The sequence below is a fragment of the Gobio gobio genome (assembly GCF_949357685.1).
Source record: "Gobio gobio genome assembly, chromosome: 8".
Lineage (NCBI taxonomy): Eukaryota > Metazoa > Chordata > Actinopteri > Cypriniformes > Gobionidae > Gobio > Gobio gobio.
In genome coordinates, this window is record NC_137114.1 from 11068416 (window position 1) to 11090018 (window position 21603).

At 36.9% G+C, this 21603-nt stretch overlaps 1 protein-coding gene across 2 annotated transcripts in view; it reads left to right on the top strand.

Moving 5' to 3' along the window:
* The window catches only part of dock10 (dedicator of cytokinesis 10), a 162029-nt gene that overhangs the window by 38290 nt on the left and 102136 nt on the right, over window positions 1-21603 (top strand). The window contains exon 1 of one of the 2 annotated variants that reach the window (XM_079823033.1): window positions 21385-21551. The exons of the other annotated variant lie outside the window; for it this stretch is intronic. Coding sequence (XP_079679159.1) covers window positions 21471-21551 — 81 coding nt within the window. The 5' untranslated portion in view covers window positions 21385-21470. Of the gene's footprint in view, window positions 1-21384; window positions 21552-21603 lie in introns of those variants that run through there. 2 annotated transcript variants of the gene reach the window in all.

Here is a 21603-nt window from a genome sequence, read left to right on the forward strand (position 1 = left end):
GAAGACAGTGCATAATGTTAGCTTTAAATAGCAGGTCCAGCACTTCACTGTTGAAGATGTGTGGGTTTCTTGTGTTTGGCTAAGTTGACACTGAGTGGCCAGTGTTAATGTGTTGGATTTCTTTTAATAGCCTACATAAAATGAGTCAGCTCGACCACAATTGTTGTGAGGAGAATAATATATTCAAGTTAGCACAGTTCTTCAGGACCGATGCTTCCTCAAAGTTCTGTTTCATCCTTACGTCAATGTGAATGTTGTGGTTTTACATAGGGGAAAAAACGTGTCCTGAGGACCGCTCGTCAAAAATACCGATTAGTAATGCGAGTGATGCACATCATGGTTATATCCCCAGACAATGGGGACAATCCGTGGGTCGGGGCAGGCCAAGTAATAAAAAGTAACATTGCAATTAATGGCGGGTGGGTCGTGGGTGGATGACAGATAAATCATCAGTGTGTTGAGACACAGAACTCTCATTTCACTGTAAAACGCAACAAATATGTATCACTCTTAGAGGCCGTTTACATTATAGTGTTTCCAACTAATAACTGAAAACTTTTCATGTGTTTTGGCCATTCATTTACATGACAATGTTTTCAGGGCCTAAACACTTTTGAAAACGGGATTTAAAGGGCACGTTTTTGAAAACAAACAATAGTTCTGTCAGGACCACTATCTGAAAATTGCATATAGTTTGGGTTAGCGGTATTGTTCTGTAATAGGCAAGAACTTCCATAAGAGCAGGGAGAGCAGCAATAACCCCCTTAGGGTAAACAGAACAGAAACAACATAATGTTTTGCAGATATCATTAATGTTCAATAATTTAATGTACAACATAATTCAAGGGGAATCAGAATACCAAATCCTGACTGGATGACAGGAGGAGCTGGGGATGGAGGAGGGTAAATGAGCTCTGGAGAAGCGTGGTAGCTGCTGATATTAGTGAAGGAGTTTATATATGGAGGCTGTGATAGTCGTATTCCTATAGGTAGACGAGATCAGCTGACAGTCAGCTGATGTGAGCTTGACTAACGTGACCTGCCAGAACTGACGCTACGCTTGATCATTATCGTCTGTGTAAACAACAAAAACAGGAATTTGAGAAAATGGTGGCTACATGCACACACGTATTACATGTTCAGTCTATAGGTGCGTTTCTTTACAAAGTGACATCGCCAATACCTGGCATCAATACTACAGTACAGTGTTTTTAGTTGTTTTTGTGGATCCGTGTGAATGAGGATCATTTTGACAGCGTTATTGTATGTGAAAAACTCAAAGAAAAAACGTTCCATTGTTAGTTTTCAATAAAAACGGAAAACCTTCAGGGAAAACAAATCAAGGAAAATTACTTTGAGCACATACTAGTGGTCATTATATAAAACAGAAAGGGAAAAAAAAAACTACACGAGATATTGCTTAAAGGTGCTGTGTGTAATATTTATGAGGATCTATTGATAGAAATGCAGTATAATATACATAAAATAACTATGTTTTCAGTGGAGTATAAAGACCTTACATAATGAGCCGTTATGTTTTTATTACCTTAGAATGAGCCATTTCTATCGTTATACACAGCTGGTCCCCTTACAGTGAAATTGTCATTTTGCGCCGCCATGTTTCTACAGTAGCCCTAAATGGACAAACTGCTCTACAGAGCGCTAGTCACTCTCTGCTGTCTCAGATGACGACTTCTTTGTCCTGTGTCGGCCACCGTAGCTTCTCTATGTGCTTCGAAAGGGAGGGGTGAGTGTTGGATGGTTGGTTTGCAACCTCACCACTAGATAATGCTAAAATCTACACAGTGTACCTTTAACTTAACAGCTTTAACTGAAAATATACACAAACTTAACATCAATTATTTTCCAACATGATAGAAATATGAACATCTTTTAAAGCTTAATTTTTCATCATGCACAAATTTGCAGACTCTCATTAAACTATGCAGTTCCACTTGTTTCAGCAGCAATAGAGGCCAAACAGATCTGAGAGAAAATTAAAAAATGAGAAATAAGGAGGATGTGAAAGTAGTTAACCAGCAGGACTAATCAAGTGCTGGGAATGTGATTTGTAATGGCTGTGAAGCGCTGTATGTATGACAATAAACAAATAAAGTCTATATTCAGCCTTTGCTTGGGCTGAACAAAGTTGCAGTAAAAGGAAAAGTGGCATTGATTCCAATTTAGGGGACGTTTGCATGACAATGATGTATTAAAAATAAATGTTACCTTTGCGTTTTTCTCGTACAGATGACACTGTTGTCAAAATGACCCCCATTCACAAGGATCCGCAAAAAGACTATCCGACTAACAAGGCTGTATTATTCATACCAGGCCAGTAGCTGTCGATGTCACTTTGTAAAGAAACACTACACACCTATAGGCTAAATCAAGTGTGCTGCACTATTCCTGAAAAGTTAAGCCAAAACAGTTTTGAAAACTAAACAATCAAAAACTAAACAATCAAGTTACACTTCAAATTAATTTTTTCCAAAGATGGTTTCTGTCATTTTAGCCAGTTTTTATCACGCTGATGTACAACCCCAAATCAGAAAAAGTTGGGACAGTATGGAAAACGCAAAAAAAAAAAAAAAAGAAGTGATTTCTACATTTACTTTGACTTGTATTTCATTGCAGACAATATGAACACAAAATATTTCATGTTTTGTCTGGTCAACTTCATGTCATTTGTAAATATGCATCCTTTCCTGTCATTCAGACCTGCAACACATTTCAAAAAAAGTTGGGACTGGAGCAATTTAGGGCTAGTAATGAGGTAAAATGGTTAAATAATGATGTGATTTGAAACAGGTGATGTCAACAGGTGATTGTAATTATGATTTGGTACAAAAGCAGCGTCCAAGAAAGGTCTAATCCTTTAGGAGCAAAGATGGGCCGAGGATCGCCAGTTTGCCAACAAATACGTGAGAAAATTATTGAAATGTTTAAAAACAATGTTCCTCAAAGAAAGATAGGAAGAGATTTGGATATTTCACATTCAACAGTGCATAACATAATTAAAAGATTCAAGGAATCTGGAGGAATTTCAGTGCATAAAGGACAAGGGCGCAAGCCTAAGCTGAACAACCGTGATCTCCGATCCCTCAGGCGGCACTGCATCAAGAATCGTCATTCATCTATAAGCGATATCACCACATGGGCTCAGGACTACTTTGGCAAACCTTTGTCAAGTACCACAATACGTAGTTACATCCACAAATGCCAGTTAAAACTGTACTGTGCCAAAAGGAAGCCCTATGTTAACAGTGTCCAGAAGCGCCGTCGACTTCTCTGGGCTCGGAGGCATCTGGGATGGACCATCACACAGTGGAAACGTGTACTGTGGTCAGATGAATCAGTATTTGAGGTATTTTTTGGGAGGAATGGACACCGTGTGCTCCGGACCAAAGAAGAAAAGGATCATCCAGACTGTTACCAGCAACAAGTCCAAAAGCCAGGGTCTGTCATGGTATGGGGTTGTGTCAGTGCCCTTGGCAAAGGTAACTTGCACTTCTGTGAAGGCACCATTAATGCTGAAAAGTACATAGAGATTTTGGAGCATAATATGCTGCCTTCAAGAAGACATATTTTCCAGGGACATCCATGCATATTTCAACAAGACAATGCAAAACCACATTCTGCACACATTACAAAGCCCTGGCTGCGGAGGAAGAGGGTACGGGTACTTGACTGGCCTGCCTTCGTTTAAAAAAAAAAATAATACGTTTGGTTTTAGTTAGTTATTTGATGCTATAAAAACGGAAGTGTAACTTTATGATTGACAGCTTTTCTGAGCGAAGTGGTCACTGAGGCACCAACAGACTTTTTTGGGGGATTTTCAGGATGAGATTAGAGCTGTAACTTTTAATTTTTCATTTCCATAACTATTTATTTCACACTGATTCAGCGAGAGTGTGGGCAGGGCAGCAGCTCCACTTCACGCTCACTACTGCGCAGACTCGGGTCCCGAATCAGCGCAAGATCAGCGCCATATTGGGACATTGGCTGATTCACTTTTCTTCAATGGAAGAGAGTGAAGGTGTGTCGTCAATCTTTTTTTACAGTCTATGTACTGAACATGTAATACGCATGCGCATGACGTCACCGTTTTCAAAACCATTGAATCCCATTATCAAAAGTTTGAGTTTTCAGGCCCCCAAAACGTTGTCGTTGTGTAAATGAATGGCCAGAACACAGTTTTCCTTTTTCAGCTGAAAATGGTGTCTTGTAAACAGCCCCTGAGTGTGAAGAGAGTGAAGCATGTGCTTAGTCTATAAAGGAAAAGTAATTTTGCCAAAGAATAACTTTTACTTTAAATAACTTTTCATTTAAAAGCAGCCGACTTCAGTGTTCATGTTACTATTTCATCATGCTTAACTTCTCAGAATTTGAATAATTGTAATGTGATGATCGGCTGCGGGTCAGGTGCGGATGTCTACATCAGAGAAAATCATAGGTTCGAGTGGATGGCGGGTGGATGGTTTATTTTTAACAGCGGGTTTGGGTGACGTTAGAGCTGATCTCTAATAGCTATGTATTCTACAGAGCAGTGGAGCTCTTATCCATACTTCATTTCACAATACAGTGTACACAAGAAAGTACTGAGTAAGAAACAGTACAAAAAATTACCAGCTATTTTTGCAGAGCTGCCCATATCATCTGGGAGATTCTCTGCGACCACAACCACAGTGTTGTTTGGGGCGTATAAATATGAAACTTACCACAATAATGGTCTCTGTGCAGTGACTGTTGGCTGCAACAGTCAAAGCTAAAGTTTGGAATTCCCTCAAAACTTGAGTAGCCATCAATGATTAAATGTCACTCACAAAAAAGCCTGTTTGCTTGATATCTGAGCCTTTTAATAGTTCACATCAATCTAATCAGGCACAATTACACAGCTCCATACGCTAAACAGAACTAGAATTATTTCACACTTTTCGAGATAAACCTAAACCTTTCTCACAAGTCGCAAGTCTACTATGCTAAAAGAACCGAATGGAAGAAAACTAGGGGGAAATAAAATGGGTGTATGTGAGACAGAGGGTCCAGGAGCAGGCTGTGGGAGTGCGTATACTGCCAGCGTGATTTTGGCTCTTTTTCCTGGTCAGCTGATGTGGAGGGCGGGTGCTGATTGGTGCGCCCAGCTGTGCACAGCTGCAGCTGATCTGTGTGAGACAATGTTGTCAGTGTTTCCTGGTCTCCACTTCTCCAGAAAGAGAGAGAGAGAGAGTGTGCGGTTTCGGAAGACACTCACAGGATGTTAGTGGATCTGCAAAGGCAGACAGATACACCAGGGACACAATGGCAAGAGGAGAGGATGAGGGGGCACAGACTCGGAGGACTTAATCAACATGATCTTGATACTTTATTTTAATAAAATTCTGATTTTAGGCCTAAAAAAACCCTTCTTTTTCATCTTTGATGACCCCAGATTAGGCCTAGGCCTTGTGGACCAATTTCAAAAGACTTCAAGGAATTTTTGGAGGGTTTTTGTTCTCTAAGAAGTAATCCTTCAGGTGATTCGTCTTCAGGTTGGAGTCCCCTGAAGCTCTAAGCTGGTTCTGGATCTTCAGGCATGGGCTGTACCACTAGTCTAATGCAGGCATTGCACTCCGTAATGAGAAGAAACCATTCTCGCATCCTTGCTTGCCAGCAGGAACAACTTTTCTTGGAAATCACACCACTGGAAGAGGGGATGGTCACCTGCGAACCTCACACCGTTATCATCATGGTAACCAGAGCTTTTTACCTTATTTTGATGAAAGCAGTTTGAGGTTACTTACAGTTTCAGGAGTGACAAGTGCATTTAAATACGGGAGTGAATCCCCTAAATGATTGTTTTGTGTTTGTAGAAGACACGACTCTTGACACAGTGGGAATCATAGCAAAATTCTGGCATCTGGAGTGTTTGGTATCCACTTTTTTTTGACCAAAGTAATATTACAGTTGCCAAAGAGATGTTCTGCACAGTCGACACAGGTGTCATGCTTAGTTTATGCTTGAAAGGCTGATTTGCAGAGCCCTCTCTTTAATTGTTGCCATGCCCACTTATTAGGGGCCAAGTTTTCTTATTCCTCCCGAATGGGAGTCAGTGGCAGCGAACGGAACATGAGACAATGATGAAATTTGGCACAATTGTAGAGATGGTAACCAATAGTGATTTGTCCAATTTTGGAGTCTCTAGGACCAACTCTATAGCGCCACCACCAGTTTAAAAATTCACTAAAGGTTATAACTTTTGAACCCTTTGTTCTTCATTTAATTCGCCGATTTCTCTCCTCACACTGATCATATTCAACATCTTACATTAAGACTCTGTCCATTACAGTTGTGGCCATTTTGAAAAGTACGCTATTCCATTTCTTCACTACTCCTTCAAATTTTGCCCAATTCTTTTGGCTCAGATGATCTTTGGACCGAGCTGTTTTTGGGCTTGTGTTTGGTTGTGTTTTTGTGTTTGGTTTTGGCTCATAAAGAGAAGGGTGTTATTAAAGTGGGCAGGTGGTGCCATTTTCATTACAATATTTTGGCCTTGGTTTCAATATTAAGCACTTGGATTTTTTTCACCTTATTATTAGATCTGGCAACAGAAATGAATCAAGGCATGTACCTCTTTCCCTGTGATTAGCTTGTACCGTGCAAGTATGGGAGTTTAAATATTTCACTAACAGTTCGTTTTTCAGTTTGGTTCTACACACACTAGAAATTTTGTAAATGCAGTTGTCACTACCTGCTTTTTTCAGGAGTTAATTCAGCTGTAGAAAGCAGTTGTCACACCCGTATGACTGAACTGTGTGTGTGTGTGTACAAAACAGGATTACAATCAATGTGAACTGAGAACCGAATTTATCTGCAGTGTGATAACTGGAAGCAAACAGTTTTACATGTACTTGGCTATTATGTAGTGTTGCCGCGTCGATTAAAATCAATTAATCGATTAGTTGATTAAAACATGTTATGTGTTGTTGTTACAGAGTCCACTGGAGGCAAGCGTAGTTGAACCCAAGTGCAGTATTTATTAAATTCTAACTTGAACAGATACAAGACTTGACTTGACTTGACTTGACTTGACTTGACTTGACTTGAAACTCACCGACAATACTTGACAAGAGACAATGGAAACATGAGGGCTATTTATACACAAAGACTGATGGCCAACCAAAGAACACCTGTGAACAATCAAAACAGAACCAATGAGAAAACAGGACTGAGAAACACATGACTAAAACAACCAATAAGAACATGACACATAAGACAGGGGAAGCACAATACATGATCACATGATGGGAAGGGAATCACATGACAAGAAATAGGAAACATAACTGAATAAACGTCAAAATAAAAGACCTAGAAACAAGAACATGATCAAAACTCAGATGATTTTTCCAGTTTAGTTTTTGCTGTGATTAGACATATCCATTTGACTGAAAATACAACAACCTTCTGATCTTAAATCATAATGCGAGGATGCTGGAAATTGTTCTTTGTATGTGATCAACTGAGTTAAATAGATATGTGTCATCATAAGCTCAAACAAACAGGAATAAACAAGATGTCCAATTTGCCATCACTCCCTCAGCTGTTGTATTAGAAACACTCAGCAGCCTTAACTAGTTTTATGTAATTTAATGGCACACAAAACGTTCCACATTATAGTGCGTTCCACATTATATGGCTTCATGTATCTGTCCAGCATCTACTGAAGATCTAGGCTTAGAAAAGAGACCGTGGGGTTTGATCCAGCCTGCAGATCTGATTCTGACCGCGCTCAAGACAGGCACGCCCATGGGAACTCCAGGAAAAATGCTGGGATCTTTGGGGAAAGCCGAGCAACAGCTGTGCTTATGTTCTGCAGTGAATCCGAGACAGATCTGAGATCTGTGGTCATGAGAGAGCGAAACAATGAAAGTGTTTCATATACTATGTTTAAGTTGATATGGCTCGTTCTCACTCAAATGAGTAGGAATATATGTCAACTTGTGCAATGATTTTCCATGTAGGTCAACTGGAAGAGAAAAAACAGACTTGAAAACAGCTCTGCATCTGGAGTTACTTATGCCTTCATTCATTTAATTTATTTAGCTTTTTTTTCTCCTCTTACTCTGTTCTTTTAAATAGACATTTAGAAAAAGCTATGTACATTTCAGCCACAGAACTGCATATTTAAATTCGTGATAGCTGATTGTTTGCTTTGATGCTGCAAAGGGGAAAAATTACAAAAATATAACCCTTTAAATTAATTTACAACATTTTTTACCTTTATAGTGGGAATGTTTTCTATCCTTATAAAATGTATATATCATATTTTCATCATGTCAAATTCTTAAATGTAATCATTAAATCACATTAGAATAAGAAGACACTACAGGGCTGTGCTACCAAATACAATCAGTATCAACAAAATATTATTTTTGCATTTAAAGTGACATTTAGGTTTATTTACAAAGACTGTTTAATGCAACTCAGAAGTGGCTTGTAATAACATTTGCAGTGTAATTATATAATGAGAATGTTTGGTAACACTTTACACTGAATGAACTGAAAAATGCTGGGTTAAAAACAACCCAAGTTGCGTTGAAAATTGACGTGGCGATTGGGTTGTTTTAAGCAAACATTTAACCCTACCGCTGGGTTAAAACGACCCATTCACTGGGTTAAAACAACCCAATTGCTGGGTTTGTCCATTTTCAACCCAACCTGGGTTGTTTTTAACCCAGCATGTTTTAGAGTGTATAATAACTGCATGCTATGAATAATTAGTTAAGCATTAGTAAATAGTTAATTCATCATTTATAAAGCATTAATAGACATAAATAAGCAGTTTTTAAATACAGCTGTAATGCTTTGTTCTTGATTGCATATCTATAATGTGTTTAATAACTGTATTTCCATATTTTATTAATAGTCAATTTATAATTTCTGAATTAAGTATTACATTTTTTGCAAGCATTTAAATCTCCTTTGTAAAAGCTTTATGAGGCATAAATAGTCCTCACTTTAGATGAGCTCAGCAATAGTTAAATGACTAAATGTTTTATAACTACCTGAATTACTCATAAATTACCGTGGAAATACAAGTTAATAAAGCATTTTTTAACACACTGAGTAACTATTACTATATGTCTAAATAATAAGACATGTATGTATAATACGCAATTTAGAAATTATAAATTGATCAAGTATGAAAATACAATTATCAAACACATTATAGACATGCTTATAAATCAAGAATAAAGCATGTATAGCTGTATTTATAAACGAGGAATTAACTATTTACTAATGCTTAACTCATAATTCATAGCCATTATTATTAAGTGTTACCGAATGTTTTACAATAAATATGTTAATATAATAAGAAATTAGTCTTATTAAGAGAGAGTCATTAAATAATTCAGTCAACTGTTCAAAACGGCTGTCAGATATACTGGCTATCAAAACAAAGTGAATGAAAGAATAAGTCTTAAAAGGTTACAGTGTTTTAGCATTACGCTTTGTATCAGTAGAAACCTGGTAGTATATTCGAAGGATAGTGCTTCCCCTCCTCATATCCCCCTGAGACGAGAGATTTATGTATTTTTTGTCTGGAAAAAACCTCAGGTGACGCAAAAATCGTCATTTAGCATCATCTGAGGCTTTTTTGGCCAGAGGCTAGAGACTACAGCCAGTAGTAGGCGCTAGTTCTTCATGTTTTACACCCGCTGATAGGGGTGGGATCTCACTCACAGGATGTAAAATGAGCACGGCCGCTCAGGCATTCGTAACGGACTGGTGCGGAGCAACGCGAGTGTTTTCAATGAATTCCTATGAAAGTTAAGCTTCCATAGGCATGAACTGGACTGGAGATGCACTGTGAAGCCGTAATGAATGACAGCTGTGAATGAATGACAATGCGGCCGTGAATGAATGAGTGCTCATTTTAGTTTCGGTTTAGAAGTAGCGCCAATTCGGGGGCGGGTTGCTTGAATTGTGGGTTCATTAGCCTATTATTCTTAATGAAAAACACAACAACAAAACGGTACAATGACAAACTCACTTAAATAGGCGCATTTCGCTTTGAAACCAAATCTCCTGCTGAAAACTCCTGCTGCGTCTGTGCTGAGACTCTCGTTCGGCTCGTGCTGTATTGATCAGACACGTTCAGTTTTTAATTGCAGTGTCTGTTCTCTAACTGAATTAAATGATTTTATTACTATACAAATCTAAACGACGGTGGGGCGGTGCTGCAAGTGATGTAACCGGTAGGCGTGGCTTGGGAGTGGCCTCGTAGGGCAGCGAAGCAAGTGCATTCTGGGAGTTGTTGTCTTTCATCCACATGAGTCAAAAATACATTTTCTGTCTTTTCTCAGTCTAGAAGGCTCCAATTTCTAAAATAATTTCTCATTTCTACTACATAAACGACCCAATTTAAACACACATACATCTTTCCAGCGGTGAAGTATCCCTTTTTAGCATGAAGAACTCCTTAATTTGCCTAGACACTAAAAATTAAGATACAGGGAGTGGATCTCATTCTTTAGTGTGTCTTAGCAGTGATCAAAACAGACCTACATGATGCACAGTGTAAGGGTTGCACGACTACTGTTTTCTCATAGTCCATATCTTGTACCCGAACAATACCCGAGTTACACAAGTACTCGTGGTTTTTGTTACCGTTAAAAAAAAAGGAATTGTCTCTTGTTAACGTTATGTGAGTGTGTTATAATCTTTTAAGATTTAAACTACACATACTTTAAATCCCAAGAGAGAGAGATGTGTGATGAGGAATGCTCAATAATAAAAACACTTTCATAAATACTGAGAAGTAGAGATTACAACACAATCGTACAATCACATTAATGAGAGTGCACATAACTAACTTGTGCTGGTTCATTTTGTGTTAACGCTTGTGTTCTTGTCGGTCTGTCTAGTAGTGTGTTACCCATCTATTTCCATCTCACTGTTTTGCTAGATATATTTCCGTTCTAGTTGTGCCCTACCATGGGTCTTTTGTTTCCCAGCCCTGTTGGCTGAAGTCCTGTTTTGTGCGTTTACATAATCTATTAATAAGATAATAATCTGATAATAAAGATCTATTATAAACTCTGTCCTCAGTACCTGGCAGCATTAGACTGGATTTCCATTTGTTATTCCATGAATCATAAAATACTTGATTTGACTGGACTAACTTCATTTTACAAATGCATGCCTGACAAATGAATGGCATTTCAGTTTCTTGCAGGAAGCAGATTCAGACAGGGACTAAAAGAGCCCTTTTATCATTGCTCTAATGTTCAGACAGATATAGAGAATAGGGAGGTTTGTTTCTTTTTCCAGATTGATATTTGTGAGATTGAGTGTGATTTGATGTTTGGCTCTACAAATGCACAGACTGACTTCTTCTCTCCTTTTTCTCCTGTAAGATTTGATTAACCAATAGGGGTCAATATTAATGCATTTATTAAAATGAAATGGTTTATTATCTTATGATAGAAAACAAGACATCCACTAAAATTGTGGGAAGTGAATGCGCATTTATCTAAAAAATATATTTATTTACTCAACATTCAAAATTAGGTTGAAAACATCAAAATTTGCATTTTACAATGAAACACCTTAAATAGCCAATGAAACACCAAAGGTGTAACTAAAGCTGTAACTACAATTCGTGTTCATCAGGAAAGCGGGCAGGGTAACTTCTTGATGCCTATAATCTCTATAATCTAATCTTTTTAGTAGAGCGTTGCTGTGATGATGTATTTTTGTTGGCCAACCCATAAGTTAGCATGACTAGGGTTGGGCATCGTTTTGATTTGAACGATTCTGATTCCGATTCCGATTCTTAGTTTCGATTACGGTTCTTTTCGATTCTCGATTCCGATTCTTTGAGGGGTGGAGTCACAACATGTCACAGGCTCATTTCACAGAGGAAAATTGTATTTTGATTCAATAATGAGTTTTAGTTTTGGGACTTTCTCCGCTGGCATTTTCACTTGCTTTGCTGCAAAGGTGAATGGAGTTCCACACCGAGTCCCGGTTTAACAATAGCATTAACAGCAGTCATTAGGACTGCTACTAGCGTGGGCAATTTGCGTATAGCTACATTTATCTACGAGGGGGAAAAATAATTTCAGTAACGTTGTTGTTCACCACAATTCGCAATTTGGTCAAGGGGTTTACACTACAATCACTTACCTGATTATGATGAGGTGGGATAATGTTAGTTCACCCTGAAATGAAAATAAAGCCATCTTTTACTCACCCAGCTGTTGTTCAAATGCGCGTGTTCCAGTGTGTGCGCACTCCAAGCCGCAGTAGCCTCGTGCAATATTGTCATGACAACCGGTACACAATATTCACTTAAGGAGGTTATATTATTAGTATTATTTCTTATCATATACGTTATAGAAAAGACGAGAATCGCGTTTTTTTCTATTGAGCTTGATTTCTCAAAATGGCGCGCGCGCGTGTGTGTGCTTATCGTGGGTGCAATGACAACAGTGCGAGTTATTATAGTAGGCATGAGCGCCGGCGGCTGCTGACGGCTCATAGTGTAGCCTACACAGAGGAGCGCGCTCAGAATAACGACCGAGCTCAGTGTTTTGACTGAATAATACGGTTTCTTTCTCGCAAAACCTATAGTGTGCCCACTGAACACTTTCCATATGGCGCGCGTCTCCCTGTATCGTTGCGTGATACATTTGTTTACTTTTTGTAATGTTTTAGCTGATCGCCATTCACTGCCATAATAGGAAGGAGCGCGTGCAGGAACAGTATTTTAAATGTCATAGGACATAGGGCACTGGGACAACATCAGGGTAAGTAAAAGAAAGTAAAAGGCTTTATTTTCATTTCAGGGTGAACTATCCCGTTAATAACGTTGGTTAGCGCAGGGTTGCCCGAGGGACAGACCTGCGCAGCATTTCAAACACGCTACACTCGTTAATTTATAGCTACACCACATATTTGTAGTGCATCCTCCCGTGCAAGAAATAAGTTTGTCATGTGTTGCACTGTGCCGACCCAGGTTTTTTTTTTTTAGTGAAATAAAGCCACACTTTTGAGCGCCACTTACCGTGCTCCATGGCTGCAACAGAACAAACGGGCGCGGCAAGCACTTCCGAAAACTTGCGCGTTTGGAACCGATGATCGGAATCGAAAACAAAATTTCTAAACGATTCCAATGGCATCGTTATTTTTTAAACGGTTCCAAGTTGGAACCGGTTCTCGATGCCCAACCCTAAGCATGACCCTGGTTCTATAGATATTTTGCATTGGCTTTTCCAATCTTGCAGAAAACTTTTATGAATTTTGAAGCCTAAATACAATCACCAGAAGTAAAAAGCTAATTGTAGGCTATACATGAAATATGCATGACTTCAACTAATCTTCCAAGTCTTTTATTAAATGCATTTTCCCTGGAAGTTTGAGTTATAGTTGTTTGCAAGAGCGTGATTATAAACACAGAGGATGTGAAAGCGGACTAGTTAGATGAGTTAACCTGTTCAGCTGATGACGTTTACCTCTCTATATATAAGGCTATTACATATGTATTTTATGCTGTAGAATGAAACATGAAAATATTTTGAGCTTGTGTTCACCACAGATCTTATTTCAGGCATTAAACTAAAAACCCATGTATTGACTGCGGGATAATTGAACTAGAAGGGCTAAAAAAAAATTCTGGGTTTTGGCCTACAAAAATACATCATCCCTGCAACTTGATTGTTCTGGCAGATAAACAGAATCAGTCTAATATGGATTATTATTATTACTTCCATCTACTTGCTAGTATATAAAAATGCATTTGGATTGATAAAAACACTGACAGTGTATGCGATAGTGTTGTGTAGTAATCCGAGATCAAGTCGAGATCAATGTGTGTTGAGACCAAGACAAGACCAGCACTCTTTAAATTCATAAAGATCCACATTACCACCTGATAAATTACTCATTCTTCACTCTTTCCCTGCCAAACACAGAATTTTCCGTTATTTGTAAGAAAACGCTTCCCTGCCAAACACGTAATTTTCCGGTGGTTCGCATCTTCACTGTTATACGCTAGGGGGCACTATTACGCAACTTCTGAATGAGTACAGAATCTCTCCTGATCAAAACACAAGCGAAGAAGACGCAAAAAAAACAAGCGAACACATGTAAGCAGATGCATATGTAAAACAACATGATCCTCAACATTAAACATCATATAAATCAAGACTATCTAATGTTACTGAATGAAATGTCGACCTAGGACGAGCTATAGGACTGTGAAGCTTTTGGGGTGTTGATGGACTCGATCTACTCCATCTGTGTTTGACCATCGCTCTCAATCTGATCTGGTGTAGTCTTTGAACAAAAAGCTGAGAAAATCATGTTTTTGTCAAAGTGTTGCTTTTTTATGAAACTTACCCATATTTAAGTGTTGATAAGAAAGGAATGGATGAAGCTAGAATAAAAAGTTTTTTTTTTGTTGTTTAAAAGCAGAGGGTCTGCTCTTTCTCTTGATATATTGCATGCTCAAATATTCATACAACAAAATATTCTATGGGCCATTACATTTTTGTGAAAATGATCAAAAACCCTGGCGGTGGCTAGCAACTTTTTTTTTTAAACGCTGGCGGGGAAAGAGTTAAGCAATAAATATAATTAGAAGACATTATATAGAGCTGTAACAACAAAATTCAACTTTGCACTGCAGAGGCGGTACAGAAGATGCATCTGAATTGGTAAACTACAAATGCATAAATAATATTGAGAATAATGTTTTAATTTATTTTTATTGAATGTTTGTATAAAAGCAATATCATGTTTGCAATCATGCTCAAATTTGTAAAAACAAAAAACAAAAACAGCTCTCTTGCTCTTGTGATATTGCTAAATTATATTGAATGTTATAATATAAAAAAGTACTTTATTTGTAACAATATCTTGAATTTTGTGAGCATGTGTAGTCATTTTGGTGACATTTTTGACACAATCCCTCATTAACTTCTGAACCGACACAATAAATAAATTAAATTAGAAGTAAGTTATTGATTGCATCTGAAGCAGTACGTTTTACATCTGTCACATTAATGATGTAAATAAATAAATCACACAATGCACCAGCAATTTAGTGATATCCCATGTGGTCGTGACCGGTCTTGAAACAAAATCCTGAGTAAGGCCGAGTACAAATGCACTGGTTGTACAACAAAAAAAAATCTTAGTACCAATTTCCCATAGCTTTTTTTTGTTGACTCAACTTTTGTAAATAACAGTTATACGAACTGAAAATAAGTTGTCTGTGACATAAACATTTTTTAGTTGAGTCAACTTGACATTATTTGTTTTCTGGAGAGATGCAGCTATTCTGTAACAAATCTTTTTTGTAGTTGAGCCAATTCAAGAAATGTTGTCCATTGGAAACAGAAGTTCTTAAGAATTAACAGGTTTAGATGTTGAATTTTTTTTGGAAAATAATTTGGTCATCACCATTTTGGTGATGAGTGTTTCCTTTATTTGGGGAGTTAGCCTCTTTGTGGGAGTTTGTGGCCTTTGTAACAGTGTTTAGTAAAACACATAAAATGTTGCTAAGAAAGAAACCAAGATGATTATGTTTTCAGCCTCATAAACTCTAATAAGTCAATAATCTTATTTCTGACCAATATTTAATATTTTACCAGCAAAACTTTGTTGCAGCAGATCAGACATTCTGAATTTAAAATACATTACGGGGGGAAATGCATGCTGGGAGCCAACAAACTATTAAAATTATGGCTCCCAGCATGCATTGCAGCATGAAGTATGTCACCATTGTTGAGATTCATATGCTGATTCTTGATGTGTGTGTTTCTAAACAAATTCCCACAATGTATTTAAAAATCAAAATTCAGAATGACTGATCTGCTGCATAAAACTTTTGTTGGTAAATATAATATATTATTCATAAATAATCACTTTTTATCAGGAATAAAGTAGTAAACTACTCCACTATATAATGCTGTTATCTAGATCACCTGATCATTGGTTACGGCCAATGATGTTAATTGTTAAACACTGTTACAAAAACCCCAAGAGTCAAACTGCCCAACTAAAGGAAACGCTCATCACCAAAATGGTGACCAAACATTTTCAATTTAAAAAAACTCTACATCTGAACCTGCACTGTAAAAAATAAATTGTTGAGCTAACTTAAAATAATAAGGCAACTTATCGCATTTGACTTTTTAAGTTATCTCAACTAATCTACTACAGTTAAAATTAACTTAAATACTTTTGTTCATCTAATGAGTACCAGGTAGTCATTTGAACTTAAAACTCCTTGCCAAGGCAACTAAAAAAAACAAGTTTAGCCAACTTGAAAAAATAAGGCAACCCATTGTACTCAATTTTTTTAAGTTAAATCATTTTCTCCAGATAAAGTCAACTTAAAAACCTTCGTTCAGCTAATGAGTACCAGGTAGTCTTCAAAACGTAAAACTTCTTGTCAAGGCAACTAAACAATGTTTTGCAATGTATGCCAATACAATCGTTGTGTTTTCATTTCCATGTTTTATTTTCAAAGTTTACTTCACAACATTAACATAATTTGCCTTTTAATAGCAAAGAGCCATTATAAACAGGCACACCGTTTACCTATTTCACTCGGGCAAATGAGTCACAAAAGTTGCAACGAGAACCACATATAGCTAAACACCTCAACACGTCTCATGTCAACACAAATCTCAAATATGGTGATAATCAACAATTGTAATTCACAAAAATATGAACTCTGAACCATATGACAGCTAAATACCAGTGACAACAACAGCAGCAGCATTAATCAAGCCTGTTAATGCAAAGCAATAATAATTTTATATAGTTGTTACCAGAGATTTTTTTCAAGCTGCAAAGCATGCTGGGAACTGGCCCAACATTGTTGAAGGTAAAAATGTTTGTTCAGATAACTCACTTTGTAAATATGGGACAAGTTTTGGACAAGTACTTGAGAGTTTTTTGTTTTGTTTTAGAAATTAAATTTAGTTTTATTCTGGCTAAGTTGTACAAAAAAAAAAAATTTTGTTAGTAACATTTTCTTCTAACAAATGTAAAAATAGATGCAGCTTGAAAAATGTATGTCTAAACATATTATTTATGCATTTTAATTGCATATACATTTTCCATGCATTTGGATTACATAGTTTTATCAAAAACAAATTAATAAACTGAATGTGATTCATATTTGTAAGTCATACATAAATGAAACAGGTACAATTTATGAAGTAGTTTAATAAAAATAATGTGATCAATATTTGTCATTCATACGTAAATGAAACAGGTAAGATTTCTGTAATAGCACACAGCAAAACACCGATGTTAAATAAACACTTCCAAGTGTTAATGCATGTGCTCACTAATGAGATAAAGTACCATTGAAGCAGTGTTGACGTTAATTAGATAATTGAGTGACGATTGAGCATTAATGATGAACACCTGATGATAATGAGCAGAATCACTGAAGGAAAGAGAAACAAGAACAGAAAAGAGAGAAACTTCCAGTCACAGCCAAAATCAAGTTATTAAATCTCTGAAGATCTCAGCAGAGGAGGATTAAACAACTTCAGAAACAACAACTTCACACATTACCAACCATTTTGACTTAATTTCTGTCATTTCTGTTTTAATGGAAATAATAGTTTTGTTTGATGATCATCACCATGATGGTGATCAGTGTTTGTTTTAGTTGGGCTCTTGGCCCATGATTCTTTAACATTAGTTTTTCTCTGGCTGCTTTAACTATGTGTTTGTGAAGCACATTTGTTTTGGGAAAGAAAGCCAAGAGAAAATATTTTCAGGTGATCTTGGCTATTTCTTGATGATGTCATCAAGTAGTGGCTGAATCACTGATCTCATTCAGAGGCCAATTATCTAGTTATAGAGATAATGTGTTATCAACTTTGTATTATGCATAGTAGCCATGTGATTGTACAGCACATGCACCAGCAGTGCTGTGGTCTATTAAATAACTTGCAGTATTAAAAAAAATCATCTAGTGCTATAAAGGTTGTCATCTATAGCATTCATTTGACACACACAGACATCAAGAATCAGCGTATGAATCTCAACAATGGTGACATGCTTCATGCTGCAGTGCATGCTGGGTACCACCAATCAAAACTCCCCCATGGGTCCCTGCATGCATTGCGGCATGAATAAATTATGCATCTGAATTGTGACTAATTTTCTTTGATTCTTACTATTTGCTTTTACTTTTGCTGTTTTTGTTTGACATTTTAGTTGCTTGCTTTATGTTCAGAGTTGATATTTATCTGAATATTTTTCATTGATTGTCACCATTGCTGAGATTCATACGTTGATTCTTGATGTCTGTGTGTGTCTAAGTGATACTGTAGATGAAACCATTTGTGCACTATTTTTTTAATATGCATATTATTTGATTACCACAACAGTGTTGGACCTCATGCTGTAGAATCAGATGCTACTATTATGAACAATACAAAAATTGATTACTCATTACCTAAACAACTAGACCTTTAGACTGAGAATTAGAGGTGTGCGATACCGCTTGATTTGGTATCGATCCGATACCAAGTAAATACAGGGCCAGTATCGCCGATACCGATACCAATATCGATACTTTTTAATAATTAAGGTGGATGCGTCTTCAACCTAAATCTAAATGAATTTTCATGACTTTTAATTTGTTTTTGTGATTTGCATTTTGGGTTATTAATCAGTACTACAAAAGCTTTTGTTCAGAAACAACTTTTGGTTACTTCTGTTTTATTTAAATAAACAAAGTTACAAAATGATTACTTCACAAATAAAAAAAATGTAAAAACAAAATCTCTTTTCAAGTAGCATGTTAACAAAAAATGTTTCTCCTCTTTAGTGCACTTCTTTTCAGGACTTTTTTCTTAAATAAACAAAGTCACAAAGTGTTACATACAACGCTCCTCTTTCTCTCTGCTGCCATTCTCCGCCTCTGACTGACTGCTGTTAGAAATGCGCGGCTGAGCGGCGCGCGCGCCTGACTGCTGGTGGTAGCGCTAGTGGTGAGTCACGTGACGGTACAACACAGGAGAGGGGGAGGAGAGCAGTGTCGAGCACGAGCAGCACTCTTGAGAGCTTGCTCTGCTCTGTGACAGCAGCAGCATTTTGACAAACACGGCCAGGTCGCAAAACGAGAGAAACTGAAACTTAAGTATCAATATTTTCACGTTGGTATCGATCAATACCGATACCAACGTTGGTATCGATATTAATATCGATCTGCCCACCTCTACTGAGAATGAGATCACTGATTTAAGCCACAACATGATGATTATGTCATCCTCAAGACATAGCCAACATCACCTGGACGCATGTTATATTGGCTTTTCTTGCCATACCAAATGTGTTTCATAAATACACAGTTATAACAGTCAGAGACAAGAGTCAAGAGCCCAACTAAAGCAAACACCATTCTCCATCATGGTGACTTCAAATGAAACTATTATTTTCATTAAAACAGAAATAAAGCCAATCTGGTTAGTAATATGTGAAGCTGGTAATGCTGTTTGTGGAGTTGTTTAATCCTCCTCTGCTGAGATCTTCAGAGATTTAATGTCTTCTTTTATCTTCAGTTGATTTAATCTAAGGCTGTGGCTGAAGTCAATTGTAGTTGTTGTGTTTCTCTTTCCTTCAGTGATTCTGCTCTTATCATCAGGTGTTCATCACTAATGGTTAATGATCACTTAATTATCTCATTAACATCAGCACTGTTTCAATGGTACTTTAACTCAGTAATGAGCACACGCATGAACACAAGGAAGTGTTAATTTACCATGGGCGTTTTGCTGACTATTACATAAATCTTACCAGTTTAATTTACATATGACTGGCATTTATGAATCACATTAAGTTTATAAATGTGTTTATGTAAAAACTATGTAATCCAAATGCATGGAAAATGTATATGCAATTCAAATACATAAATCTTATGTTTAGACATTTTTTGAGTGTAGGTAATTATAATAATAAAAAATATTATTGCTTTGCATTAACAGGCTTGATTTATGCTGCTGTTGTTGTCAGTTATTTAGTTGTCATATGGTTCAGAGTTCATATTTTTATTGAACTACATGTTGATCATCACCATGTTTGAGATTTGTGTTGACATGAGATGTGTTGAGGTGTTGAGCTAGTTGTGCTTCTCATTGCAACTTTGCGACTTATTTGCTTAAGTGAAATGGGTAAACTGTGTGCCTCTAAAAGGCAGATGTTATTCATGTTGTGTAGTTAACTTTAAAAAACAAACATGGAGATGAAAACACAAGGCTTGTAACTGTGTGCATTGCTAAATATTGTTTAGTTGCCTTTACAATAAGTTTTACGTTAAAAGATTACCTGGTACTCATTAGCTGAACAAAAGTATTTAAGTTGATTTTGACTGGAGCGAATCAATTGAGCTAACTTAAAAAGTTTAGTGTGATAGGTTAACTTATTTTTTCAAGTTGGCTCAACTTGTTCCTTTTTTAATTGTCTTGACAAAGAAGTTTTAAGTTCAAAAGACTACCTGGTACTCATTAGATGAACACAAGTATTTAAGTTAATTTTAACTGGAATGGATTAGTTGAGATAACTTTAAAAGTTGAGTGCGATAAGTTGCCTTATTTTTTTAAGTTAGCTCAACAGTGCAGCTTTTTTTACAGTGTGTTAATTCTTAATAAGAACTTGTGTTTCCAATAGACACAAATTGTTGAATTGGCTCAACTACAAAATATTTGTTACAGAATTGTTGCATCTCTCCAGAAAACAAATAATGTCACATTGAGTCAACTAAAAAATTATTTTGTGTCACAGACAACTTACTTTCAGTTCGTATAACTGTTATTAACAAAAGTTGAGTCAACAAGAAAAAGCTAGGGGAAATTAATCCTAAGATTTTTTGTTGTTGTACAGTACGAGATTTTTACAGTGTGGATTTTTGCTGAACCAACACAACAAAATCAGTAATTTCAACTGTTTCAAGTTGTTTTTTACAGTGAGGCCAAGACAAAACCAAGACCTTTCATAATTGACCATTTTTACAGCATTGACACTGTTATTGAACTGAACTGAATCAACATTGAACTGACTTCAGATGAACAATGACACTTTTTTCAGAGCTGCTTTAAAACAGAATGGAATATGTTTGTGTCATTGATCATTCTTTTTCTGTTTATTAGGCTTCTGTAAGGCGGCTTTAAAGCAATCGTTATTTTATTAAGTGCTATAAATAAATGCGACTTGACTCATATATGAAAAGGTTTCCTTCCTTTATGTCATTCTCGCTCTCCATCTGTGTTTGGTGGTGAAGTCACATGTAGCTGTAGGTCTGCTTCCCCCTGACCACGTGCTCCGTCTAACAGGTTTCACTTGCTCTCAGGAAAGTTCTGCTTCTCTCGCAAAGGTCGACTTTCTGTGGCATCCGCATACAGTCTGCTTATCAGTGTGTGTGTGTGTGTGTGTGTGTGAATACATGCATAATTATGAGCTTCAGGAGTAAAATCACATTTCGGAAGAAGATAAAAAGCAGACGGGTGCGGGCAGACTGCAATCGAGTGAGCTGTGTATGTATTTCATCTTTCTTAATTTCAGCTCTGCTGTGTGTTTCACTTTGGC